Source organism: Monodelphis domestica, chromosome 5 (assembly GCF_027887165.1).
Source record: "Monodelphis domestica isolate mMonDom1 chromosome 5, mMonDom1.pri, whole genome shotgun sequence".
Taxonomy (NCBI): Eukaryota; Metazoa; Chordata; class Mammalia; order Didelphimorphia; family Didelphidae; genus Monodelphis; species Monodelphis domestica.
This window is the reverse complement of record NC_077231.1, coordinates 151,631,367-151,659,336: the sequence shown is the minus strand read 5'-3', so window position 1 is coordinate 151,659,336 and position 27,970 is coordinate 151,631,367. Positions and strand designations below refer to the sequence as shown.

Below are 27,970 nucleotides of genomic sequence, written 5' to 3'. Positions count from 1 at the left end.
ATATAACTCATTCCAGATCCCATACTGCATCATCACCAAGAAGAATCCCATATTATTGGATCATCCTTGGACAGTCCTATTTCAGAAGACTCAAAGGATGTAGAAGACTTGGTGAACTGCCATTAAGCTCATGTTCAGTAACAGGGCAGTTTAAACAAGGAAGCTGCTCACAAAACCCTGTGCTGGCACCACTTCCAGAGAAAGGAGAACCCCCCATACCCACAGACCTAATTTACCATTCTTCTCATTTTAAAGTAGCTGCTGTGCTTAAGCCGTCATGCACATTGTTTCAATTGGGACTTTTACTTCATTTGTGAGTAGATAGTCACCTGGCGTCCAGTTTAACTTGCTAGATGGGGGTTCTTGATTGTGGGAGATCAGTTATAGTTAATGTTGCCAATTCAGTCATCAGCCAGGGATTTTGCTTGCTTCAGGTCCTGAGAAAGGAGTTAGAACCCCCAGAGCTGAAGTGTTCTGCTTTAAGTGAGCAAAGGTGTCAGAGGAGGCCTGCTTCCCAGCTTCTTCCAAGTTTGTATCTGGTTAAGTTTCAGAGAAAAGTTTCCCTATCTGTGTGGTTTAAAGAGTACTAATAGCCTCATACAGAAGCATTGGGTATTTCTACCTATTTTACTAGTGTTTAACGCCTAGCTGGGACATCTCTTGTATTTAAACAAACCACAACAACAACAACAAAAACCCAAACTGCATCCTCTCATGAAGGCTGCTTCTGGCTGGCCCCCTGCTAGTGGTGAAAGTTGGGTTTGTTCCTAAAAGCATTAATAGATACTGAAGAAAACTCAACTATAGCATAGTTGTTTTTAAAAAGGGGAAACAAGGATGAGAGTAGTTGTCTTTCTGTCACACACCAACTACTCAAGAAGCCACTGCCCTGACTAAAACAAAGCTAGACCTTTCCACCTCTAAAAATGGGGAGTAACGTTGCTGTCCCAGGATAGGAGGCTGATTTATTACACTAAAGGCAATATAGAACCACTGATGATATATGGGAGATTAATTCAGCTCATTAGGTGGTCAAGTGGAGGTAGAGTTTAGCAACCTCTCCTGCTCAGGGGTTTGTTTTTAAATTGGCTTGTGGAATGGAAGGAAACAAATCAAGAAGTCATTCCTATATTAGAAGCATTTTAGCCAAGACAAGTGACTGACCTATAAGGCTTTGATGAGTATGATCCCTATAGAAGAGTTAAAAAAAAAAACCCTCGTATAAATTATTTTATTTATTATTGTAATTAGATTTTCACAATCAGAGTTTTTGTCTTTTTACCATCTAATGTGCTTTTTTTTGTTAATGTGAAATTAAATTGTAGTTACAAGCAATGGTTGGTTGCATAGGGAACAAAATAATTGTATATTCAGTTTAACAGAAATAAAAGAATATTTGTCTTAGAACTCTAAGATGTTGTCTGTTCTATAACCCCCTCCCAGTGCTATAGTACATTATAAAAAAAAATAAGATTCCAAAAGTGAAAATAACTTGTGCCATTCTGAATCCATATATGTGGAATGTTCTTTAAAGTGCACCATCAGCTCTCTAAAAAAGGAAAAGCACAATGTCACATCTTATCTCCCCACCAAGAGGGAATTTAGATTTGTAGTTAACATGAAAATCATGTATTGAATTCCTGCACAATCTTGCTGCTTCTTCAGTTTACTTTACCCGGAATTCCTGTTCCAAGTCTTAGTCTGTAGCTGAGAACAGTCTGATTCTTATTCATTGGCAGCATCACTTTCCCACATCGTGGAAGTACAGGTTGGCACATATACATAGCATGATGATAGAAAACAAGATATAGTAAATTAGATTTCTAAATTTCGGCTCCAGATCTCCTTGTCGATACCAATAGATCTAAAGAAAAGGGATTGGAGGAGAAAGAAGAAATCAAATTAGATGAAAGCAAATGCTTTTAGTACTAGAATTTCACATTCCAACTAATTCTCTTTCCCCCACTTTGACCCAGCTGGGTCAGAAAAAAAGTACTCTGTTCTGACTTTACATCATAGAATTTTTTATTCTGGGCTATCTCATTCTCTGTACCTCATGTTCACAGAATGTCCTTTCCCCTTTTCATAACTCAAATGTATTGTAAATATGAAGACAATACCATCCTTTTAAGATAATGCATTCATCGGGTCACATCTACACACATTTTCCAGTTTAAAACTAAAACAAAAACTCTTTCTCATAGCTCAATGAGGGAGTATTCTAAAAATGCCAATTCATATTTCCTAGAAACGTTTAAAATATCCTAATGGGTTAAAGCATCATTCCTGCTTGGTAGGCATAGGGTGAAAACAAAAATCAAGTTTCAGAAAATGGATCCTGCTTTTAAAATCATTTGATTAGTCTTGAACATTGTCATCACCACCACCACCACCACCCCCAAAAAAGGGTTTCCATAAGGCATACATTCATACTAATATACCTTATTAATGATGACTCCATTTTTTCCACTTATGTCTCACATTTCAAGAGGTTTTAAAAGTGAGAAGGGGCTAATGCATTCCTATAAATGATGCCTTCCTTACTTATCCCTTCCATGATCTAGAAGCCAAGTATGACTGCTTGAGTAGATGAAACCTAGTTTTTTATCCAAACGATTACCTTTGTATCTCAATCTCAATATTTCTAGCCCTAACATTACATAAAGAAGTGGCAAGTAATAGAATCACTTTTTATCACCTCCCTTGAAGGAACACTTATCACTGTGGTTGGGGTGAGGAATATCTGATTGGGGACAGCTTTTATGGTTAAATCCACCAATGGCAGGTAAAACTTGTTAGAAGCTTCAAGTATTAACGAGTTCCAACTTGGGAGAGCTACCCATTGCTCTTGTAGAAAACAATGGTGTCTGAAATGTCAGACTGGGAAGATGAGCAAAAAGCCCTTTATCACAAAGACAAAGCTCACACTACCTATAATGCACTGTTTTTCCTTAAAAGGGCATAATAACCCATTCATTTGGATTTCACTCAATTCAAAGTTCAGGCTTGGCAAAGAGGATTATGTTCTAATTTACTGGCTATGTAATTAACTCTGTACACTAGGTCTACTTATATATGAAACTACTACTGTTATTTATCTAAACTCATAGGCAATAATATTATAGCACCAAATATATAATTCAAAAACTCTAGGAGTTCCCCTCTGTCCCTCCAAAGGCAAACTTTTTTAAACTTAACACTAGCTGAAAATTCTGACTGACACACCTGTGCATGCTGTTTAATGGAAGGTTAATGGAAATATGATACATTATCTCCAGTTACCAAACCAGAATTAAGGAACCACTGCCCTATGTCCTAATAGCACTAAACCCACTAAAACTGAACAGTACTTCTAGAGAAGCTTCATTTCAAATTCCAAATCATACTTACAAGTATGCAGGCAGTAATGCTACTCAAGGAGATACAAACGGCAAAAAATATATTCAGTGGTTTTGGAGGTAGTTGAGGGAACACAAAAGCACTGATCAGAGTTACCTACATGAAAAAAAATGAGCTAAATATTGAAATAATTCTCAAACTTTTGGTTACAATAGAATTCAAGGAATAAAATTATTTAAGCCATAAACACCTTGACCTCTTTAGCCAACAGAGACTGGAAATTTGAGTGTTAAGGGCCTTACAGCAATTTTGAAACAAAGAAACCCACAAACATCCTCTTCCTCTGCTTTAGCAGGACTGGATCCAAAAAAACTTGCTGTTAACTTCTATTTATTCTGTTTATCCTGAATGTTTCTATCAAGGAAGATAAACAAAAGCAAGTGCTTCCTATAATTTACTTTCATATATACTGACTAAACACTTCTGGGGAGAACCAAAAATTAGTTATCTGCTAATATTCTACAAGGCCCCAAGCTCAGCCTTTGCCTTATTGATTGAATATCTTCTACACTTCATTCCCTCTTCCCAACTCCACTCCAAACCTCCAAAAAGTGTATAGTGAGAGAAGCAAGCTAAATTCATTTTGATTCCACCATTAACACCTATTTAGATTCAGCTTGGCCTCTGTGGTGAGAACAAACAGCCCATAGGCCAAAGAAATGTGATAGCGCCTTGCCATTCCCCACTCAGGAGACAGGTTGGCCATAAACTGACCAGAGATGATCCTAATAAATTAGAAAAGGGCCAAAGGGGACCATAACTGAAGACAGGGTGTCAACCACAGCCTCTAATTCCCATTACCTGGGCTGAAGTGCTGCTTCCTCTAGCTCTAGTACATGGGTGACTTTCCCCTTCATGGTCTAAGAAATCTCCCTAGTATTTATAAAGGATTTGTCCTGTCTTAACACCCCCTCCCCCATGTATTCTACAGATTTGCCAATATACACCTCTGAAAACTATAATCCAGGTATGGGGTAGGGGTGGGGGGAGGGACAAAAAGAATTTGAGGACACAGAAGGAAACAAAACTTGCAAAAATGAATTGGAGCTAGCACAAATAGAGAAAGCACCTGAGTTCCAATCTGGCCTCAGATAGATACTTCCTAACTTTAATTCTGGGCAAGTCATTGAACCCCAATTGCCCAGCCCTGGCTACTCTTTTGTCTTAGAGTTCATATAAAGGTTAGAGTTTGTTCTCTTTAACAAATTTTACTAGAGAAAAAGCACAGTCCTCCTCATTGTCCAAAGACAGAGGTATTCATTTTTGGGATCCTTCAGTCCTTGGCTTCTCCTTGGAGTTATTTCACTTTCTATTTGTGGTCTCCAGGAAAAGGAAATGAAAATCCAAAGTAACCCAAATAAATTAAGAGGCTGAACAGAAAGGATTGTCTCAGCTAGCAGTGTTCTATGGAGCTCCCTATAACAGCGTTTTTAATGAGGAAGTTGATTCACTCAGCATTCTGGCAAGGCCAGAACTATGAGTGGGATACTCAGGTCTACATCATCACTTAAAAAAGAAAAAAAATCACTTACCAGAATCAGCAAGGACGTCAAGCTGCCAACAACTAAGTTAATGATTCGATCCTGGAAAGAGAGAAGGACACCTGAGACACCTTAATTTTATCTAGGCTAGTCCTAGAGGAATCGCTTAAAACATGCATCTGGAAGCTCTCGAATATGGCTGGAAGAAAAGTTTTGAGAAGAAGGAAGGTGTGCATGTGCTTGGTGAGGAAAACAGTGTTGGAAGAGGGGGGAGTGGGAAACTGAGTTAGAGAGCTGGGGTCCACTGAGGTTAAAGGGGACTTTGAAAGTCAGATTGATTTAGGAAACTTCAGCATACCTCTTTGAGGCTTCCTGGCTCTCTCTGAGTGATGTAAACAAGATGTTTAAATTCTCCTTCCCCATCCATCTCTTCCTCTGGAAATTTACAGTCCCAAAAGGAAACCTGATCCCTACCCAAGATTTGGGTATTTAAGCTAACTCTTAGCTTACTGCTTCATTCATTCACCAGATATTTGATAGTACAGCCTTTTTGGACATGAAAGAACTTAAGGAACTTTTAGTCCAAAGTTCATTTTACAGATGAGGAAACTGATGCAGAGAAATAATCGAAATAGCTCAGAACCTTACAGCTTGGTGGCACTGGACCTGGAGTCAGGAAGACCCAATTTCAAATCCTTCTTCAGATACTTAATAGTTGTGTGACTCTGGCCAAGTCACTTCATTCTCACCTTCAATTTTCTTACTTGGAAACTGAGTAGGAACTGCTAGGAAGCACAGTGGATAGAGTGCTGGTCTTGGAAGCAGGAAGACCATTTTCATGAGTTCAAATCTGGCTTCAGACACTTCCTAGTCCAAGTAACCCCTAGACAAGTCACTTAACCCTTTTTGCCTCAGCTTCCTCATCTGTAAGAGAAGCTAGAGGAAAAAATGGCAAACTATTCCAGTATCTCTGCCAAGAAAACCTCCCCCACAAAAAATGGGGTCACAGAGAGTTGGGCACAACTGAAACAACAACAAAACTGGTTAGAGTATTAGCACCTACTTCCCAGGGTTTTTGTGAGAAGAAAACAAATAGTGTAAAGCACTTTGCAAACCATAAAGTGTTCTACAAAGGCTGCGATAAGAATTAAAGTGGGAACATACCATCCCATCTCCTAAAGTACTCTTGTGTCTATTGCTTTGAACTGGGCACTTGCCTGTTCCCATGAGATTACAGATGTGGGTGGTAAGGAGAAGGAAAAATTGCTGAATATTAGACTTTTTCCGTATAAGATTTTAAATATTTATTGAACAAATATTTGTGTTCTTTTGAAAAAGTCATTATCAGAGTGTTAAGGGCTCGAAAGGCCTTGTGGTGGTCTTGGAATAGGAAAAACCTGGGTTCCAATCCTTCCTGATCAAGTCACTTAACCTCTGAGCTTCTGTTTCCTCATCTGTAAAATGGGAATAAATAACTTAAAAGAGCTGTGAGGATCAAAAGAGTGAAAACATACATTTCACCTATTATTTTACAGATTTAAAAAAAATAGACCCAGAGAAGTTAAATATTTGTCCCAGGTCACAGGTAGTCAGCAGAAGAAGCAGGAATTTAACCCCACATACTCCAGTTCCAAATCCTTTCCACTATTAACAAATCAGCACTTAGGTTGTTTATGTTTGTTTTTTTTAATAAAAATTAAAACCCCACCAAGTTAAAATATTATTTATTTCCATGTGAACTATTACTATTAAGCTCTTCCCTTCCTCTCCCCGGCTCTCCCCCTACTAGCAGTTGTCTTGAAAAGTGAGGAGGGAGAGGGATAAAGTTCTTTTTCAATAAATCATAGATTTAGAATCAGAGGGCACCTGAGAAATCATTTAGTGCAAACTCTTCATTTTACAGATGAGGAAATTGAGACCAGGAGACGTGAAGTAACTTATCCAGGATTACACAAGTAAAAAATGGCAGAGTGAGAGGATCTGAATTTGAATCCTAACTCCAGATCCAATGTACCTTCCATTATACCATATTAAGTCCTGTAAATTATCTTTTCCATAAACAAAGTCTACTCTAATCCTTCAAGAAACTATTCTCTCCTCCCCCTTTTCCTCTATCCCACCAATGTACCCAAATTTAAGCCCCCCTTCCAAATTTAAACCTTTACCCAGAAGTAAGAATCCCAGTGATCCAAGGGAAAATGGAGGACATCTGCTCCCAACCCCTCATTTTACATTTGGGGAAACTGAGGCCCTGAGAAGAAATGTGGCTTACCCAAAATCACACAAGGATACACATCAAAGGCAAGATTTGAATGATGGCCCTCTGGCTTTGCCTTGTACCAGATAGGAGAAAAGCCAGAGTCCTGGCTACTCCACTCCCTGCTGGAAACTCTGTATCTAGGAGTTTCACTCACAGGAACCAGGAGGGTTTATCAGAATCTGTTTTGAAACCCACCTACAAAAAGCTAAGTCAACCCCATCAGAACCCTGTTAGACTCTGGGGCAGTCCATACAGAGATGCACCTTCCAGAGTCTAAATATATTCACAATAATGTTTTACTCCCATTTATAAACTACAAGGTTAACAAAGCACTTTAACACTGCCACCACCCCATTCAGGGAAGTCCATAGTACAAGTGTCATCCCATTTTACAGATAAGAAAAAGATCTAAGCAAAGGTTACTTTGCTACTTAACTGCTCCAGTCAGGAGCTGGAGGCTCAGAACCAGAACTTTTTAATCCAACTGCATTTCCACTGCAGTGTCCCTCCCTCCCCAGTAATGAAGGAGCCTTAAACTAGGGGAAGACCTCTAGACTGGCCAGAGGTTCTGGCGCAAATTAGATGAGATCTTTCCAGTGAGGGAGCCGGACTCTTCCAGCTCCAGAATTCTGACTCGGTGCCATAAGGAGGGCTATGCAGCCACTTCAGGGAGCTACAGAATGGAGTTTGAAAGAGAGCCGTGAGCCTGACTGTTGGAGTTCTGCGGAGCATCACAGAGGACCTGGAAACAACCTCCAGAAATGGACCTGCAGCCAGCCATCTGCTCCAGGGCTCCCTGGAATCATCTTGCCTCCAGGACGCAGACCTGTCATGGCCCTTGCGCTCGGAAGGCCCTGGGAGATGGGGAAGGAGAGAGGGCTGCGCCCAGACCAAGACACAATAACCCACTTTCCAAAATGTCTTTCTCCACTGCATGGTCTCATTTAATCAGCACAGCACACCGTGCCAGATACATGGTGGGCAAGGGGTCAAGTGAGCCATTTAATAGCAACAATGGAAGCGAGGACCCACAGCATGGGGATTCCCTGGCATCTGTGCTAGTCTGGCAAAAAGGCAGAACTTCTTCCTTTGGAGTCTATGGAAGGGGAGTCTGGGTGTGCATTGTTGTGCCCATTGTGGGTTGGTTGGGTTTTTATTTTTTAAGGGAGAGGAAAAACCAATAGAAGACTCTTAGAAAAATCTCCAAGGGGAGCTCAGTGGATTGAGAGTCAGGCCTAGAGAAGGGAGGTCCTAGGTTCAAATCTGGCCTCAGACACTTCTCAGCTGTGTGACCCTGGACAAGTCACTTGACCCCCATTGCCTAGCCCTTACCACTCTTCTGCCTTGGAGCCAATACACAGTATTGATTCCAGGACAGAAGGTAAGGGTTTAAAAAGAAAAATCTCCAAGACTACAGATCTCCTATCCTAACTTTCCCAGAACTTCTAAAAGCCGTAATTCCATTAACAAATAAAGTACTGGCTTCAGAGACAGAGTCTGGCTATGAATCTAGACCATGGCACTCGCCACCTGTGTCACCTCGGGCAGTCACTTCAGCGGTGCGTGTCTTCATCTATAAAATGGGGGCATTGGACTAGCTGGCCTCCGAGAGCCCTTCTAAGTATCCCTCTAGAATCCCGGGCCGGGGGCAGTTTTCACTGGGGTATTTTACATTTGGAGAAGGCACCATTTAGGGAAAGGACAATCTCTGGTATCGCCTGCAAGACAGCCTAGAGAGCACTTGTGTCTGCTAGGATTTTCCTCCGTTTCCCTTTCGCAGTGAGATTTGAGACCTTTTTTTTCCCAGCAGTCAAATAACCCAGAAGACGGCATCCCAGAAATCTCGGCTTCCCAGGAGAAGCCCCGTCCTGCGTGGTGCTGCATTGGCTGCCAAGTGCTTCTGGCCAGATGACCCGAGGCTTAGCTCCCGCCGCTCTTAAAGCAATACCTGCAGGACTGAGCCGGGCTGCTCTGCCCACTCCGAGCCACTTCCGAGGAGGCCCAGCCAGCTCCGGAGGAGCCCAGAGAGCAGCCCTGGCCAGAGTCCTCTCTCCGCTCTGCTTATCTGAGATAAAGGAAGCGGGATCCTCCAGGAAAGGATGAGGCAAAGCTAGTGTCCTCTTGGCACTCTTCAGGACACAGAGTCCTGCCTCCTCCTGCCCTCCAGACCTACAGAAAGACCAGCTCCAAAGCACTTGGATGGCATAAAAGGGGATGGGGAGTGGGGATCTCAAGGACTGGAAGAGCTTTTTTTTTTTTTGGCCTGGATCTATGATTTAGGAACATAAGGGGCTTAGGGTGAGGAACTCCCTCTTCCAAGGCAGACTGACCTATTTTTGACAATTTATAAACACACTGCGTTGCCCGTAGTATTGGGAGATCCCTGTCACTACCTATAGGGTCATATTTCTATTATTTTTCAGAAGCAGAACTTGAACCCAGGTCCCTCTATGCTGCGTTGTCTCTGCAAAAACAAGTGACACAGACCCAATCCCTATATTTTAAAAATTAATCCATTAAATGCAAATGTTTCTGTTTCCCAAAGACCTAGGTTTCTCCCACAAAGAGCTGAGCTAGGGCCACTAGTTAACCCAAGCAGTTTCTGTGTCAGGCCTGGAGATGGGACATGCTGGGTTCAAATCTGGTCTCAGATGCTTCCTAACGGTGTGACTCTGGAGAAGGCGCTTAACCCCCATGGCTTAACCCATGCCACTCTTCTGTCTTAGAACCAATTCTAAATTACTACGCAGAAGGCCAGGGTTTTAAAAAACAACCACAATGAGCTGAGCTGCGTGGGAGTCCCCACCTTCGGCCCCCACCCAGCCTTGGGGGAGCTGTTTCCTCAGTAGGTTTCTCTCCCGAGGCAATGGGCACCCCACCGTTGGATTACGAGCTCCTTGAGGGCAGGCAGGGAACGTCTTTTTCCTCTTTGTGCATCTTCTGGGCTGAGCACAATGCTGGCACCCAGCTTTGTTGTTCCCTGTTCTTTCTTTACTCCTACAAAACGTGTTTCCCCCAATATTTTTTCCTATGAGCCTTTCTATTTCCGACTCTTCCTGACCCTATTTGGGATTTTCTTGGCAAAGATGCTGGAACAGTTTACCATTTCCATCTTGGGCTCATTTTACAGATGAGGAAACTGAGGCCAACAGGATGAAGTGACTGGCCCAGGATCACACAGCAGGAAGTGTCGAAGGCCAGAACTGAACTTAGGATGAGTCTTTCCAATCCTGAGCCATTGTGCCACCTCGCTGCCCCTGGCACAGAGTAGGCATAAATGGTTACTGAATTGAATCAAACTGTGAGGAGGGACTCTCTTACCACTAAAGACCTCGGGTTTCCTAGCGGTAGGGCAGGCTAGAGGATAGAGGTGGCCTTGGAGTGATAAAGAACTAGACCGATGCCCGCTGGGCCCAGGCTGGCTGCCCGACCCCGGCCCCACACGTCACCCGCACGCACCAGAGTCGGGAACCTTGATGCAGACAGACTGCAAACCTAAGCAAGCCACTCTGCCTCTCAGCCTCCCCTGTAAAACGGGGATAATAACTGCACACACACATGCACGCACAGGATTGTTTTTACACAGAGCCTCTTGAAAACATCAGTGTGCCCTGTAAACGTCAGCTTGGATTCCCGACCCTCTCGCTTCCCCTGGGCAGCTCTGGCACGGGTCGGCCTACTTCGGTCCAGATGTTTTCTCCCTGCGAGCTGCCCTCCTGCCATCACCCCCTCCAAAAAAATGTGATTCCATCCACAGTCGTCCCCGCTGTTGAGCCGACGGACACTTCCGTACCTTGGTATGCGTTATCATTTTTTTCTACCATTTTGATGATTTTACCCCAAAAATCATCTTGTATTCAAGTTTCTGATCATCGGCAGTCCAAGCTGAGAGGGGCAGATCCTCAGAGCACAGACACATGCGTGGTCCATGGCTGGCCCACGCCCGGACACCTTCTAGCTTCGTGCCAGAGACTCAAGCTTATATTCCATTGGCATAGCCTGTGAGAACTCACCATCAACCCCATGACTAAAAAGGAAACTGAAGCAAGATGGGGCTGTGGATAAGAGCACCAGGATTGAAGTCAGGAAGACTCTCCATCCCAAGTTCAAATCTGGCCTCAGACACTTGCTGGCTATGTGACCCTAGGCAAGTCACTTAACCCAGTTTCCTCATCTGTACATGCAATAGAGAAGAAAATAGCAAACCCCTCCAATATCTTTAACCCCAAAAAAATGGGGTAAAGAAGTCAGACATGACTGAAATGACTGGAAAAAAAATGTATTTCCTACCTTGGGTTTTTTTTTAAGGCTGACAACCCATCCTCTCCCCTTCAAAAAAGCTCTCCTAAGAGATTTAGAATGCATGCACATATGTGATGGGGCAAATGGAAAAGATGAATCTGTATAAATTATGCATCACTAAAAGATTTACCTTTTAAAATCTATGTGTATGAAGCTGCAGAATTTGGGGGAGTCTATAAATATCCTCTCTCTCCAGATAAAAACATGAAAGTCATTGCATAGTCATTTAGTATAAAGAAATCACCATGTACATCCAGTCAGAATTTTCTCCTAAAATTCCACTTCTGGTATCTGTTCAAGCAGCAGAGTTGCAAGGAGAATACCAGCACCCGCATCCCTACTTATCTTCCTCCATCCCTTTTCTGTCTCCTTTCTACCCAAGTAAAGTACAAAACCATGGAAAAATCAGTGCTTGAGAAACACCAACACCTCCAAACAAGGCGATGCATTCTCCCAAAGGAGTCTGGGTAGGAGGCTCTGCCCCTCTCTTGAAGTCAATCCATCAATCAATGAATAAACATTTATTAAGCACTCTGCTGAGTGCTGAGGGTGCAAAAAGAAGCCAAAGCCAGTCCTTGTCCTCAAGGAGCTCATGATCTAATGAGTAAGACAGCGAGTGAACAAATATGTACAAACAAGTTACACAGAGGATAATTAAGAAATCATTAGGCAAGAGAAGGCTTTAGAATTCAGAGGGATGGGGAAAGATTTCCTGTAGAAAATGAGATTCCCGTTGGGATCTGAAGGAAGCCAAGGTGGCAGGCCATCTCCCTCCGGTCCACAGTGACAACTACCTCATGCACCAACAGCCCTCCCTCCCTTGGTCACTTACCTGACCTGGCCCACATCATTCAAGTAGGCCACAGCCCTGGAGCACTTCCTATTTGGGGAAAACTGGGCAAATGCTAGATATGGTAGTGAGAAAGTTCCTCGGTGGCCATCCAACCCAACCCATACAGGAAAAGAATCCTCACTCCAACACAAACAAAGGGTCATCCATCCTTTTCCTGAAGACCCCCCTAAGGAGGGGAAGGAAGATCACTTATTTTACTTTCGGGCAGCCCTCATGTTTAGGAAGTTATTCCTGACATCGAGGCTAAATTCTTCTGTTTGTTCCTGGTTCTGCCCTCTGGGACTCAACAGCTGGACTTATGGGGCAGCTGGGTAGCTCAGTGGATTGAGAGCCAGGCCCAGAGACAGGAGGTCCTGGGTTAAAATCTGGCCTCACACATCCCAAGTGTGTGACCCTGGACAAGTCACTTGAACCCCATTGCCTAGCCCTTGCCATTCTTCTGCCTAGGAACCAATACTCAGTATTGATTCCAAGATGGAAGGTAAGGGCTTAAAGAACAAACAAAAAACAGCTAGACTTAAACACTTCTCAAATTCCCAAATTAAACCCCAAGATCCCAGGGGAGGTTTGTTGCAAAAGGCCTAGGACTAAGTGATGGCGTATTCAGATTCCAACTTAGGACTATAAAAATTAAATTATATCTCTAATAATAAAATATTATATTTTATGAGGTTTTTTTTAAAGATCATTAGAAATCAAGGAATAAAGAGGATACAAAATAAAAACCATGTGCCCATGGCTGATTAGCCATTTCAGCAATCCCCACCTTACCACCATATTTGCTGCATCATTGCAAAGGAAGAGAGCACGAGTGTTTCTTTATAACATGATTGTTCACAGCCCTCAAATCCTGTATGAATCTAGAGAGGTGCTTGCCATCAGGCCCCATTTTTGGTTTTTTTACTGGGCAGGATGGGTGTGTTGTATTCATATTTAAAAATTGTGATGCCCTGGTCGATTAATGAGTTTATTACCAGGGTAATGCCCTCAATTGCCTCCTTTCAGAGAGGATACTGAGCAATGAAAGGAGGTGGGCTAGATTTAGTTTTAATCTGCACAGGAATAGCTGATTTAAGTAAGCCTACATCAGAAGAAGATGTGGCCCAAAGAGACTCCGGTATATCTGTAGGTATTTCAAAAGTGGGAGGCTCTTTTGTCTCCTGGCTCCCTGAGAGAAGTACAGGGAGTAAATTTAAAGATTCTTCAGGCACTTCCAAGGACATAGAGCACAAATTATTGTGGCCTGTAGTTTGCTTAGTAAATCCCTCCCCAACAAGTTTGTGGGGGATCTATGCATTAAAAGAAAAGAATGTTCAACAGCTAGGGGTCCAACGCATACCATGCAAGGAGAAAGTTTTGGGACCTTTAAAGGTGTTCCTCATATACCTACTACATTTAGAGAGCCAATAGAGTCACATTTTGCCTCTGGTTTGCTTACCAAAACTGACCTAGATGCCCGAGTGTCCAAAAAATAGCATGAATTTCCCACCTTTAACATGACATGAGGTTCCTTACTATGGGGGGTAGGGGGAAAGGGAATGTATAGGGATTACTGGCATTAAAATATCAGGGTCTGGAAAATCAAAGGTTCCACTCCTTGATTCCAAAGCTGTCCCCACCCCCCCCACCCCCAATCACACCTTCATACAGATGCTTGGGCAGTTTTCTGGGATCCCCCACACTGATGGGGATTTTCACCCAGAGTATAACGTGGACGAGTCCCATTTTTTATATATCATTGTTGGGCATTTTGTTGTGTAGTATAATTTTCCTCATTTGGAGCACTGTCATTATTTTGATTGGCATTACGATTCCTATAGTTACTATTTCTAAAGTTGCTATTATTTCTTTTTTTTCCTGTAGCCAGCTCCTACAGACCATCATTACATGGCCTCTCTTTCCACAGTAAAGGCATGTTAATGATTTATCTGTGGATTTTTGCAAAGGGGCTATGGTCTCTCCCTTACTTTTCAGTTGTCCTTGTAACCTTTCAATTTCTTTCCTTAAGTCTTCCACTGACTTGTTTTCCTCACATCTTTTTGCATGGCCTGGTTGGAAGAGGAAATGGACCTCATTTTTGGTGAGAAACCTTTGTATTCTACATTTCCTTAGCTGACACAGTGTGTCAATGATAACTATATTTTTGATTTTTTTAAAACTCTTATTTTTTCTGGCATGTATAACATAGAATTTCAATTTTTTTCTCTCCTTTTTGTATTAGAAGTACATATCACCAGTATTGAGAAGATTTTCTTTAACTTTTTTTATTTTGCAGTAACATAAGTTTAAAATATATTTGCTATAATATCAATGCATACCCAAAAAGCTTTAGACTATAAAAATGATGCCATTGATTGTTTAAAAAAATTATGGGACTTTGCTTAATGATTCTGTCTGATTCCAGGACAAGAAAATACAAAAGAACCATTACACAGTTCCAAAGAAGCACAAAGCTAAACTGCATAGTGCCGATTGAGCACAAGGTCAAAGAGACCAACTAATCCTGATGGGATTGATGAAAATTTTGAGCCAAGACAAGAGGACTTGAACTTTGTTTGGGGTTTGAGGTTGTGGCTGTTTAACATGTGTTAAAGGTAGGTCTTCCTTGTCCCACATTCTACCAAGTATCTCAAATTTGGCTCCTATCTGGCTCCTATAATCTAGTCCTTTTCTGTCTTTCACAGTGTGGCAAACTTTCTATAGTCCTGGCTACTGATTGGGTAAATGCATAATTGCTTAAATCACTTTAATTGGGCCTTGATTCAAGGACCTGATATAGATTTATTTTTCTTTTACTTAAAATTTTTATACATAAGACTTTGATAATCTATATTTCATCCAGAAATTATCTTTTTTTATTTAGATTTTTAAAATATTTTTTATTTCTCTTGACAACTGATTCATACACCTCATAACTCAGCCATGAATCTCTAAGTGATCCCTGTGTTTTTCAATCACCCTCTTCAGTAAAATTATTATTTTAAATTGCAAAGTTTAAATTCCTTTTGAGAGTAATTTTAGGTTAAGAAGCATGCTACCTCTCCGAATCCAGAAAGTGAACTGTTTGGAGAAGACACCATGAAGATGCCTCCACAGTCCACACACTGCACCAGAAGTTTGGGATGTGGTGATTTGAACTGTGTGGGATTTAAATGCATTTGTTTTGTATGTATACTCTTATGCCAAAGGGGACTGCCCCCTAACTGGCTTTTTGTCAATGGGCCTAGCAATCATTGGTTTTGTTCTCTTTTCCTCTTATCCTCAAATTATTGTAATTTCATAGCTGGTATGTTTACAAGACCCACTGGAGAGACTAGTCTTGGGGGGGGGGGCGGGATATATAAATGGAGATTTTGAACCTAGACTTCATTCCCCAGAAGTCCTTGGTATTTCCCAGAATTCCCTATAATCTTTCCTGTGTCTCCACATTGGTGAGATCACTTGGTATTTAACTGGCAGTAACACCTCCTATGCTCTCTCTCTCTCTCTCTCTCTTCTTGCATGATGTAGCATTAGCAGTGATGGTGGTACGGTGGGGAAAATTTGAAAATGGCTAACCAGTCAAGGGCACATGGTTTTTATTTTGTATCCTCTTTACTCCTTGATTTTTAATGATCCTTAATAAATCTCATAAAATATAATATTTTTATTATTAGAGATATAAATTTAATTTTTACAGGATAGGACCACTAGCCATTTTCATGACGTTGGGTTGGTCTAGTGTTTGTTTTCAGTGAAAACTGGCCAAGCACTACCAATGCTTGATAGTTCCAGGGCATTTTTTTTTGGATCACTATCCATGGAGTTTAGCCTTTAGGAATTATCAGGATACTTGGCAAAGATCTGGAACCCCGAATCCATATTGTTTAGATCCAGTTCTAGAAATTAATTTAAAAGCACTTATTGGGGGTGTCAGGGTAGCTCAGTGGTTCGACAGCCAGGCCTAGAGACGAGAGGTCTTAGGATCAAATCTGGCCTCAGACACTTCCCAGCTGTGTGACCCTGGGCAAGTCACTTAATCCTTACTGCTGTTCTGCCTTAGAACCAGTACTTAGTATCAATTCTAAGGTGAGGACTTAAAAAAAAAAAAGTCAAGGGATGACAAATTTGGTCAAAAAACAAATATGAGTGCTTGTAAGAAGACAGTGGGCCATTGGGCTGGCCGCACCCCGGGGGAAGCAATGTAAATGTAAAGAGAAAGGCCCGGCCCAGGGATGCAGGGCCTCAAAGCCATCCTTTCAACTGTGACACACATAAAAGGCAGTCCAAAGGGCCCAGGCACCTCTCTAGCATTCGAGGCAAAGCCTTCCAAAACCACTGGGGAATCCTGGAAGTGGGAAAGCAACATGGCGGCCTTCTTCCTCCCTGCCTTGGCTCCAGGGGGTATGGAGGGGAGAGTTGTGGAGTCACCAAACTGTGTTTCAGAGTGCCACAGTGGGCCAGAGGAGCAGCAAGGTGGAACACACACAATTATGGAACTGAAAAGAACCTCAAAGACCTTCTAGTCAAGTTTTCTCAGTTTGATGATGAAGTCACTGAAGGCCAAAGAGACTAGATGACTCTCCAAGGCCACGCCGGCAGGCAGGGACAAAAGCACGCCCCGGCCTTGGCTCCCAGGCCAGGCTGTCGTGCCTCAACCCAGGACTAGTGCAGGAAAGAATGGACTGTGAGGAGAAAAAATGGCCGCACCAGCGAGGGCCGGAGGGCTGCGAGGAGCCTCTTCTGTGGGGCCTGAGGATGACATTCAGATGGAAAGGGCCTGGGTGCAAAGTCTAGTGAGAAGAGAAGCTGGAAAGAGTGTTCTGTCTCTAGAGGTGAGTGGGGAGGAAAGGCCTGCCACAGGGGGAACATCTTAAATGTGTCATCAGTAACCGTGAGCTCACACACTCACACACACACACACACACTCACACACACATGCACTCTCACACACACTCACACACTCATACACACACATACACTCACACACACTCATACACACACATACATTCACACACTCAATACACACACATACACTCACACACACTCACACACACATACACATACACAGCATTAATTGCAGCGCTTTCATTTGAACGCTATTATTTTCTGTGGCCAAATGGCCCAAGTGAGAATTAACAGGAGAGAACTGGGCAGTAGGTCACCCCCCCCAAAAAAAAAACTATGTCACTCACCAATATTTTCTGAAAAAAGGAGGAGGAAAAAAAGGGAGACAAGTCTAGTGTGGATTCCAAATGAGTTTTTTCATTTGCCTTTTCATCCTCAATACGTATAAATGGGACAGAAAAGAATAACGACCCCTGCTTTTAGGAGAAAACCCTGGACCAGGGTGGGGGGTGGGGGAGGCAGCTAGGTGGCACAGCAGACAGAGGACCCAAATTCAAATATAGCCTTAGATGTTTACTAGCTGTATGACCTTAGGGAAGTCATTTACCTTCTGCCTCAATCTCTCCATCTATCAGATGGGGATAATGATAGCATCTTCCTCCCAGAGTTGTTATATTAAATGAGACAATATTTGTAAAAATATTTGCAAACCTTAAAACTATTATAAGTGCTAGTTTCAAAGTCTTAGAGATGAGAAATATAGCCCTATTACGGCTAATGATTCTCATTAGGGATCCGGGAAGCTCCGGTCTTTTCAGTCTTAAGTTGTCTACCATAAGCGTGGCACACATACTGTTAAAATAACACCTTTACCCATATAAAGTCATTTACATTCCAAATTAGCCGCCCAGAGAGTCAGTGCCAGTATCGTGACCATTGTCCATTTGGGAAAAATAAGGTTCAGGTAGGTGAGGGGGTTTGCTAGGAAGTTACCCCTCACAGACATATCACACAGAAAGCAGCTGACATTTCAGCATCCCGGAGGGCTTGGACAAATAGGCTCCTACGTTTGAGGAAAGGGAGGCTCCAGGGGTCTGACGGAAGCCATACAGCTTGTCAATCAATGGTAGATTCGGGACTCACTCGCATCCAGTCTTCCATCTTCAGGTCCAGTGGTCTTTTGGATAGATTCTACCATCTTCTCTGGGCAGCAAGTGACAGCAGATAGTGCTGAGGCTGGAGTCAGAAAGACTCCTCTTCCTGAGTTCAAATCTGGCCTCAAACGCTTACTGTGTGACTCTGGGCAGATCACTTCACCCTGTTTGCCTCAGTCTCCTCCTCTGTAAAATGAGCTAGAGAAGGAAATGGCAAACCTCTCTACTATCTTTGCCAAGAAAATGCCAAATGGGGTCACAGAGAGTCAAAATGTCTCAACGACAACCATCCTCTCTAAGAATCTACAAATGGGGTCCAAAATAGAAGAGCTCATATGAAAAAATATTGGGGGGAGGGGGGAGACAGGTAGTTGGCTCAGAGGATGGAGAGCAAGAGATGGGCAAGTCACTTAACCCCCACTGCCTAACCCTGACTGCACCTCTACCTTTAAAGCAATACACTGTACTGATTCTAAGACAGAAGGTAAGGAGTTAAAAAAAAAATATATATATATATATATACATACATACATATGTTGGGAGAAACACTCTTTGTAGTAGCAAAGAACTGGAAAGAAAAGAGATGCCCTTCCATTGGTGTAGTTTAACTAACTGGTAAATGAATGCAATGGATTATTATAAGACAAAAAAATAAACATTCATTATTCAGGGCAACTTGGGAGAAACAATATAAACTGGCATGTAACAAAGTAAGCAGGACTTGGAACAATGTAGATGATGACTACAAAAAAAGGGAAATATTTAAAGCCTTCAGAACGCTAAGCAAGTCAAAGACTAATCAAGACTTCAGAAGACTTGATGGTGAAGGGTGAGCGTGTCATTCTTCTGGTTGTTGCTCGGTCCTTTTTCGTTGGTGTGCCACTGTGCCCCTACTGGAGGTTTTCCCAGCAAAGACACTAGAGTGGTTTGCCATTTCCTTCTCCAGCTCATTGTATAGATGGGGAAACCGAAGCAAGCAGGGTACAGTGACTGCCCAGGTCACAGGACTAGGAAGTGTCTGAGATCAGATTTGACCTCTTGTTTTCCTGACTCCAAGTCCAATACTCCATCTACAGAGCCACCAGTTGCTCTTGTTTCATTTGGTTTTCCATTGTAACTGTATTTGTTTCAAGAGAAGGCTCATGGGGGGTGGGAGGGGAGCAGGCAGTATAGAGAAATGACTCTGCTAAAGAAAAAAAGATATCAATAACCTCAGATTTTTCAAAAGAGCTTCCCATGGAAGTGGGGGCATACCTTAGATATTACTTCCAGTTTACCAGATATCTATCTTCTTCTTACCTAATTATTTACATGTAGCTTCTTCCATTAGACTAGGAGCTCTTTAATGCCTTTAATGCCTGTGGCTAAAGGGATGGGCTATATTATAATTTATCTCTCTTGGTTGCTGTTTTAGAAATGAAGATAAACAAAAATTAGCAAGCCAAGTCTTCTCACCCCAGCTAAAAAGAGCATTGGGTCTGGAGTCAGAGCTCAGACATTCCCTAGCTGTGTGACCCTGGGTAAATCATTTAAATGCCTTAACATGCTAGAGGGGAAAAAATGGCAAACCACTCCAGTATCTTGCCAAGAAAACCCCAGGCCCAGGACTGGCTTGCCATGGCCCATTGGCACCAAGAATCAGACAGGACTGTCCAGGAATTATCTCTGAGAATAAAGTATTTTCTTCTGCCTTCTCACAAAAAGTTTAGAAGATGCTGTAAACTTTGATGGGTTTTACAATTGCCATTTTCTCAGCTCAATCTCCCAACTGATTAGGTAACCTGTGGCTTTTTACTTTAAATCAGAGGCCTTAGCCCCCATCAGACTAAAGTGTAATTGGGAAATATTTAATAAAATAAATAAAAATACAATAGAACATAGATCATGTTAATATGTGGCTTCCTAAGTCAGTATGCAGTCAGAGGGAGTCAGTTTTAGCACCCCTGGTTTGATGCCACTGCTTTATAGGATTTGCCTTCACTCTTCCAGAGCAATTGAACTCTAAGTTTATGGAAGATATCATAAACAGCATTTTAAATTGTAATGGCTTAGAATTAGAAGAGCTCAGTTCAGACCTTACCTCTGCTACTTATCTGTATGATTTCATTTTACTTCTCTGAATCTCAGTTTTTTAATTGAAAAATGAAGAGTAGACAACCTCTAATGTCTTTTCCCATTCTCTCTTTGGATTTAATTTTAAGGGCAAGAAACTTGATGGCCCATCTCAGGGCTGCCCCTACCCCCAGCACTGAGGTAGAAGCAGAGAAAAGAGTGAGGGGCAGGAAAAGAAAGTCACAACCTGGCATAATGGATAGAGGGCCGGCTCCGCTTCTGACAGTATTGGTAATGAGGCTCTGGGCACATATCTTTCATGACTATAAGGTACAAGAGTTGCAAATCCAAGAAGAAAAGTTTCCTACCAGGAGATCCCTATATGGATAATTTCACAGGTTTATAGCTCCATGTCCATTCTCCCTCCCCAGAAATGTAGGCCAAAAGCCAAAAGAGAATGATCATTTTATTTTTGTTTTGCCATTCTAGATAGAGAAATGCAAGCACAGGCATAAAAGATTAGGAATTTTCAGCATAGATTGATCACCTAAAGACATTGAAGGTTTCCCACCCCAATTGCACCAATCTCTAGCCTCTAGGGTAAGAAGAGAGGTGTATTCCCTCAGGTCTCCTGCCTTCTTGGAAGGGGAGAAACATCATTCCTCCAGTTCCTCATCTCATGCCCTCAACCTAAAAGGATTCTCTACCCTCTTGTTGAACCTCTAGGGATGTAGATCACCTATCTTGATCTCATTCCCCAATGATTAACTCACACTTGTTGCTGAATGAAGCTGGGAGGGGGGGGGGGAGGTGGAGAATCTAGAATGGGCCCTCACTATGACAAGGCCATCTGATTCCCTATCCCACTCATCAAAAGAGCTCTTCCAAAAACCTTGAACTTATCATGGCTCCCTTTCCCCAAGCCTCTCAGGTGAGAACTTTGTCTCACACTTCACTGAAAATTTCAGGCCATTTACCAGGCTCCCCTTATCCTCTCCTCTTTGTTTCACATTACTCTGATGACTTTTCCTAGTATATCCTCCTCCACTCCTCACCGGGATAAGTGGCTCCCTTCTTTGTGACAAGGCAAACCTCTCTACACACATGATCATATTCCATCTCACCTCCTCTAGCTGATTGCCCCCTCTAACATTCTCCCTCTCACTTATCTTTCAGCTTTCCCTGTTTTTTTAAATCCTTACCTTTTGTCTTGGAATCAATACTGTGTATTGGTTCCAAGGCAGAAGAGTGGTAAGGACTAGGCAATGGGGGTTAAGTGACTTGCCTCGGGTCACACAACTGGGAAGTGTCTGAGGCTAGATTTGAACCCAGGACCTCCCATCTCTAGGCCTGGCTCTCAATCCACTGAGCTACCCAGCTGCACCCCCCCCCCCCTTCCTATTGTCGGCTGCTTCCTTCCCACCTACAAACACACTCGTATCTGTATCTCCCCATTCTCAAAAAACACTAACTTTATCTTTCATCCCCATAGCTATAAATCCAACACTCTGCTCTCTTTTGTGACTTAAACCTCTTGGGCATGTTGTCTACACTAGATGTCTCCACTTCCTTTCTTCTCATTCATTCTCTTCTCAACTCTCAACCAAACTTATTCAACGGCATTTGCTCTCTTCAAAGTTACAAACAGATTGCCTAACTACAAAATCAAATGGCCTCTTCTCAGTTCTCATTTTCCTTTCTCTCTCTTTAGCCTCTTCAATCATCCTCTTCTCCTTAATATTCTCCTCTCTAGGTTTCCACAGCATTATTCTCTCATTGTCCTACTCGTCTGATAGGAACTTCTGGGCTACTCTGCAGGGATCTTCATCCAAGTCACATCCACTTGGCCTTGGGCATCTCCCAAGATTCTGTCCTGGGCCCTAGTCTCTTCTCCCCATATACTGTTTTACTTAGGGATCTCATCAGCTGCCATGGGTTCAACTATCTCTATGCTGATGATTCCCAGATCTACTTATACAGTCCTCATTTCTCCTGATCTCCAACTGACTACTACTACAACTGATCATCTTGAACTGAATAATCTATAGACATCTTTTTTTTTTTAACCTTACCTTCTATCTTAACATACGCACAAGTATTGGTGGCCAGGAAGAAGAGCAGTAAAGTCTAGGCAAATGCAGTTAAGTGACTTGTCCAGCGTGTCTGAGGCATCCTACCCACATCTTAAACACATGTCCAAAAGTCCTCCAAACTCTATTCCTTTCTGAACTTTCCTGTCACTGTCCAGATCACCCCCAGGCGCCCAGGCTCATAACCCAAGTATCCTGCTTGACATTCACTCTCACAGACACACTCTATCCAAAATGTTTCCCACCTTCGCCCCCATTCCAGTCCATGTTTTCAAAGTGAACTTCTTAAATCCTACATTTGACCATGTCATCCTCTCCCCAGTAAACTCCAGGGGACCCCAATCACCTCCATTTCAAAGGTCCTAGTTCCTTTCCCTTGACATTTTTCTGTCTTATTACCCTCATTCCCTCTCCCTCCGTCCCACATATCTAGGACACTGGCCTTCCTGCTTTACCTTGAACAAAAAAATTCCATCTCCCCACTCCAGGTATTTTCACTGACTGATCCCAGAATGCCTGATATGCCATCCCTCCTGATATCCATCTCCTGGCCTCCCTGGTTTATTTCAAGTCCACTATAATCCCACTGTCCACAAGCAGCCTTTCCCAATTCCTTAGTGCTAGTGCTCTCTCCAATTGATTATCTCCAGTTTATTTTGTATATATCTTGTTGGAACACAGTTGCTTGTATCCTAGCTCCCCCATTAGATTAGGAGTTCTTTGAGAGCAGTAAGTGGTTGGTTTTGAATTTTTAAACCCTTACCTTCTCTTGGAATCAATACTAAGTATCAGTTCCAAGGCAGACGAATGGTAAAGGCTGAGCAATTAGGGATTCGAGACTTGTCCAGGGTCAGCCAGGAAGTGTCTGAACACAAGCCCCTCCATCTCCAGGCCTGGTTCTCTATCCACTGAGCCATCTAGCTACCCTGAAGTTTCTTTTTACCTTTCTTTGTACCCCTAATTCTTAGCACAGTGCCTGGCACATAGAAGGTGTTTAATAAATGTTCACTGATGCATTTAGGAATGGAATCTACTTCTGCAAAAATTTAATCCAAAATCACCTTCACCATTTCTTGGTTAGATTCACCAAGCCATCTAACATGGAGGACTGGGGGAGAAGGGGGAGATCATTAAGTATTTTCTAAAGTGCTTTGCTTCCCATAGCTCTCTAGAGGACCATACATATTTTGTCACTTAAGCAGAAAACAAAAGGCTAAAAGTAGGTCAGAAGACTGGATCTTATCTACCTTGATGCAGCTGTTTAATGAAAGCCTAAAGAAAGCAAAGAAGTTAAGAGAGCTTATGGATAACTTCTGGAGATAAATTTTATTTAGCATCTACTTTATGCACGATCCCAAAGCACCTCATTCATAACCATTTGCTAGTAGCAAGGATTTTCAGTGCCCTTAAAGGTAAAGAGTTAAACAGGACACAGGCTACTTAACTTACCCATCATTACTCAGCAGTTTGGTAGTGGAGGCAACAAGAGACTCTTCCCCCAAGTTCCTGGATTATTCCATCAAAGTTAAGCATAAGCACACACACAATTTTCCCTTGTGCCCATTTATTTAAATTTGATAAAGAAATTTCTTCTCAATTAACCTCTTCAAGTAAGTGGTACACCTATTGTGTACATGTCCCCGATGAGTGAAGACACCCAAGATCACATAGATGCCTAGCAAGGTGGGAGAGCTCGAGGTTCCACTTTGCACGACAGCACATTACATCCCTCTCCCGGCTATCACCCCCAAATTCTCCTTTCATCTACTCCCACAATGCTGACCCCCCCCCACACACACACCCTAAGGAAATACTCCTTTACTAACGACTTCATCCCGCAAGTAGTGGATGAGCAAGTACACCTGAGGAGGGGAGGGGCCTAGGCAGTTGAGGGTACTCTGGGAGACTTGAGGCCCCCAAAAGTACACTTCAGGCGAACTTTAAGGAAAGAGGAACTGAAAACAAACAAATCTCTTGAGGCCCTTTCTTTATCCCTCTCCCGCCCAGGGTGTGAAGTACACCTGTGAAGAAGCCCCGGACGTCCTTTCCGGACAGGAAAACCCCTGGCTGTAGAAGAGGAAGGAGTGAAAAATCTCTACCCATCCTCCCCAAATGGACTTGCTCCGCACTCAAATGCCGTTAGAACGGAAAACTTTCTCTACTCCCCTTCCCCCTCCCCCCGCCCCCGGCCACCAGCCATCTTCAAAGATCCTGGCCAACCTTTCCCCAAAGTGGTTCTTTTCCCAGAGCCCTGACGTGGAAATGAAACTCTCCAGAGGAACGACAGGGCTTGGAAAAGACGTTTCGAGGCCCAGCAGTCTACCCCCACCGCCTCGGCCACCCACAGGAGGAAAGGGGCCGGTCCTGGGATGTCAGTGGTTTGGGGAACTCCCAGGTGAGGAAAATCCTTCCAGCCAGACACAGCATCTGGCACTGGGTCAGGCCACAGAGATGGAAGTCGGGGAAAAGCTAAGGCATACAAATATACAAGAAACAAGACCCCGGGCTCACCCTTGCCGAAGTTTCTCCGAACAGAGGTCTGTTGTCCAGGCCACTGGTGCCATAGGTCCTAGTGGTAAAGTCCTCCATATTCCCCGGTTTTGTCCTTTTAAAAAGCAGCTGTTATCTTCCCTTCGAGCGGCTCTCAGAACAGAGTCATCTCCTTCCCCAGTGACCTTTAGTCCCACGATTCAGGGTGCTGGCTAGTTAAGGTACTCATTGCGGGGAAACTATCTATTGGAAATGAGAATGGCTGTGAAGGTGGGCGCTCATAGCCAGGGACGGAGACCTCTTCCTCCAGTCTTAGACTCCTTCTTCATGGTGAGATGCTGCTGCGGGGGGCGGGGGTGGGAAGATACCAAAATCACATGGCCAACAGGTTCTCCGGAGAAAGTTGTACTGAAAGGCACTCCCCTTTACCCGGCCCTGACCCGCCCTCCCTTCACAAACCCTACCCCCAACAATATGGAAGGAGTGTGGAGTCTGGGCCCCTCCGTCTCCTTTCGGAACCCCCCAACGAAGTTTTCAAGTCGTCTTTCTCCCGCGGTCTCTAAGTCCCACGGGAAATCTCTGTGGCTCTGGAACCAAGACAGCGAAGAAAAGGAGGAGGGGGTGTAGGAAAGCCGTTCCCCACCCGGACCCCGTCGCTCAGTCAGACTTTCGAACGCAGCAAACACCGAGGCACTTTCTAAAAACCATCAAACCGTTCCCGCATCACTCTGAAAGCTGCAAGAGTGCCCTTCCCCCTCCCACTCGGTAGTCAAGCGGGTGCCCGAGTCAGTGAGGCGTCCACGGCGCACTGAACCAGCGCTCTGCGGGGTTTTCAACCCGAGCAGATTTAAATCAAAGCGCTAGCCGCGCCCAATAAACTTTCATTCTTCTTGCAATTGTTGCATCCAGGGCCCTTCCCCAACCCTCCTTCTGTAGCTAGGGGTGTGTTTCTGAGTCAATATGAAGTCTTCTCTAAGCATAGATCTGCAGCAGGACCAGCGGCCTGGGGAAGTAAGAGGAATAGAGTCCCTTCTTCAATCCTGCAGAGATTGACCGGTCTTTTAAGGGGAAACACACACAATCGGGCTGCCACATAACTCGACCCCATGAGTCCAGAGCCCACACCCGATCATTTTCTTCCACTTGGTCGCCAGGGTAATCCTCTCTGTGAGCATCCTGACATGAGGAGTGGAGTAGGGACGACGGGAAGGAAGGTAACCGCCCCCCACCCCGCACCCCAGTCCCAACGCCCAAAAGAAAAGTCCCTGTTTTGCTGTATCCCCGCCTCGTCGGTGCGTCGCGTCCGAGTGGAAAAAGCAACCCAACGTTCGAAAATAGAACTCTGCTGGTGCTAGCATTCCATCTCCGCCGTGGGATTCGGGGCTGCTCAGCCCGCGTTCAGGAGGCAGCAGGGACTGTGGGCCAACCTCCCTGCCCCCGTCACCCGCTCTTTCCTGGCTAACACCCACAACCACTGTCGCAAACCAACCCTCCCCTGTCCACGGCTTCCAGCCTGCTGCGACGTCACGGCCTCCGCGCACCAATCTCGCCGAGTGGGAGGAGGAGCACAAGCGGCAGGTCTTTATTTCTAGAGCTGCGGGGTTTATTCCGAAAGGGAAGGCAAGTTTGCCACGCGAAATCGTACCCTCACAGCTTGGGACCTCTTAGCTCCGCCCAGACTCCGAAGACTTTCTTCCCCTCCCCCTGATAAAATAATGAAGCAACGTCCACACTCGGGTCCTCCGACCTAACAGTGGGGGTTGGGATTCGAAGGGGAGAAAAAAAGTTTGCATATTTCTTTGGACTAGTTTCCGGGGAGCAGGTCTCAGAAAGGAGCTGTGCAAAGTAACCTTTGACCCGGTCAGTCTTTTTCTTGTGATCGACCATGCCTGGCGCCGGAGGCAGAACTACTTTCCTGGCAATTCCTTGTCTGCGGAGTGGGCGTGGGGAGAGCGTGGGCTGAGACTGGAGTGGGGGGGATTACGCCTAAAGGTGTAAAAGTCCAAAAGGACCTACGAGCTGTCTCTGGACCCCAGGGCCCTCAAGAACTAATTGCTTAGCTTCTTTCCCAGGACTTTCCCCGGACACACAATACAAGTTGCGGGCCTTATTTACCTGCATTCCTCTCTTCCATTTAAGACTAAGCCCTTCAAGAAAGGGTCTGTCCTAAATGTTTTTGTATTCCTCCTGCAGTAGGAAACCATAAGTGATTGTTGACTGAATGACCACAAAGGCTATATGGAATGGATGTGAGGGGATGCTGCATTCTGATTTTTTTTAAGTCTAAACTGCCTCAATGGGGGCATGTACAGTGGCATTTTTGTCTGTCCATTCCCAAAGCCTACCACGGGCCTGGTGCTTAATAATGTTTGAGATTAACTGGATATGGAGAATTTGCTTATCACCATGAATGTATTATTACTGGTTGAATACAGTGAATCAAACTTTCTTTGTCTATCAATCATCAATTTTTAAATTAATCTGTCAAAAACTTAAACACTGCAACTTAACACTAAGTAAGAGAGGTGCAAGTCCCTTACTAAAGTGGGTGAGGACTCCAGAGGCCACGGGGCCCTGCCCCTGGGCAGTGCTAGGCAAATTGAAAGGCTGCAATTGGTTTCCATAAAGTGGGGGAAGGAACAGGAAGTGACATAGAAAAAGGACTATAAAAAGTCCTGAACTCCTTGTCGAGGGGCCCTTGGACCTTGGCTATTGAACTGCTTCTTGGAGGACTGCTCACAAATCTTTTCCTCTGAACTTTGGCGTTGGAGGACTTTGCCTTGGTACTTGGCCTTCATTCTTCTCCTTTGGAGTTCGTCTTGGCTGGGTAAGTAGCTGGCCTTCCTTTCCTGGCTCCTGGAGAGATTGGTTCCTGAGATTCCTGCTTTGACTTTAGAGGAGGCTGTGTTGGTGGAACTCTAGCTGAAGACACCAGGGACATGGGGAAGCCCCTTCGAGGCTGAACCTCACTTCACCAGAGAAGGGCTAGTAGGCTTGTTAAAACCTGTCTCTTTAACTACCTTTTCCATTTATACTCTTTCTACCTCTTTGTAAATAAATCT

General features: G+C 43.8%; 2 protein-coding genes across 5 annotated transcripts in view; one reads left to right on the top strand and one right to left on the bottom strand.

Moving 5' to 3' along the window:
* DMTF1 (cyclin D binding myb like transcription factor 1) overlaps positions 1-1,407 on the top strand; it is a 58,114-nt gene extending 56,707 nt beyond the window's left edge. For all 4 annotated transcript variants that reach the window (XM_001364027.4, XM_007504007.3, XM_003341998.4 and 1 more), the window contains one exon: positions 17-1,407. In XM_001364027.4, the coding sequence (XP_001364064.1) occupies positions 17-126 (110 nt within the window). In that variant the 3' untranslated portion in view covers positions 127-1,407. The remainder of the gene's footprint in view (positions 1-16) is intronic.
* TMEM243 (transmembrane protein 243) lies at positions 1,218-26,418 on the bottom strand. The gene is made up of 4 exons (XM_001363952.5): positions 24,930-26,418; positions 4,932-4,982; positions 3,391-3,495; positions 1,218-1,864 (listed from the first exon to the last, which is right to left on the bottom strand). The coding sequence occupies exons 1-4, from the start codon at positions 25,005-25,007 to the stop codon at positions 1,742-1,744; spliced, it is 357 nt and encodes a 118-aa protein (XP_001363989.1). The 5' UTR covers positions 25,008-26,418; the 3' UTR covers positions 1,218-1,741.
* Positions 26,419-27,970: the final 1,552 nt, after the last annotated feature.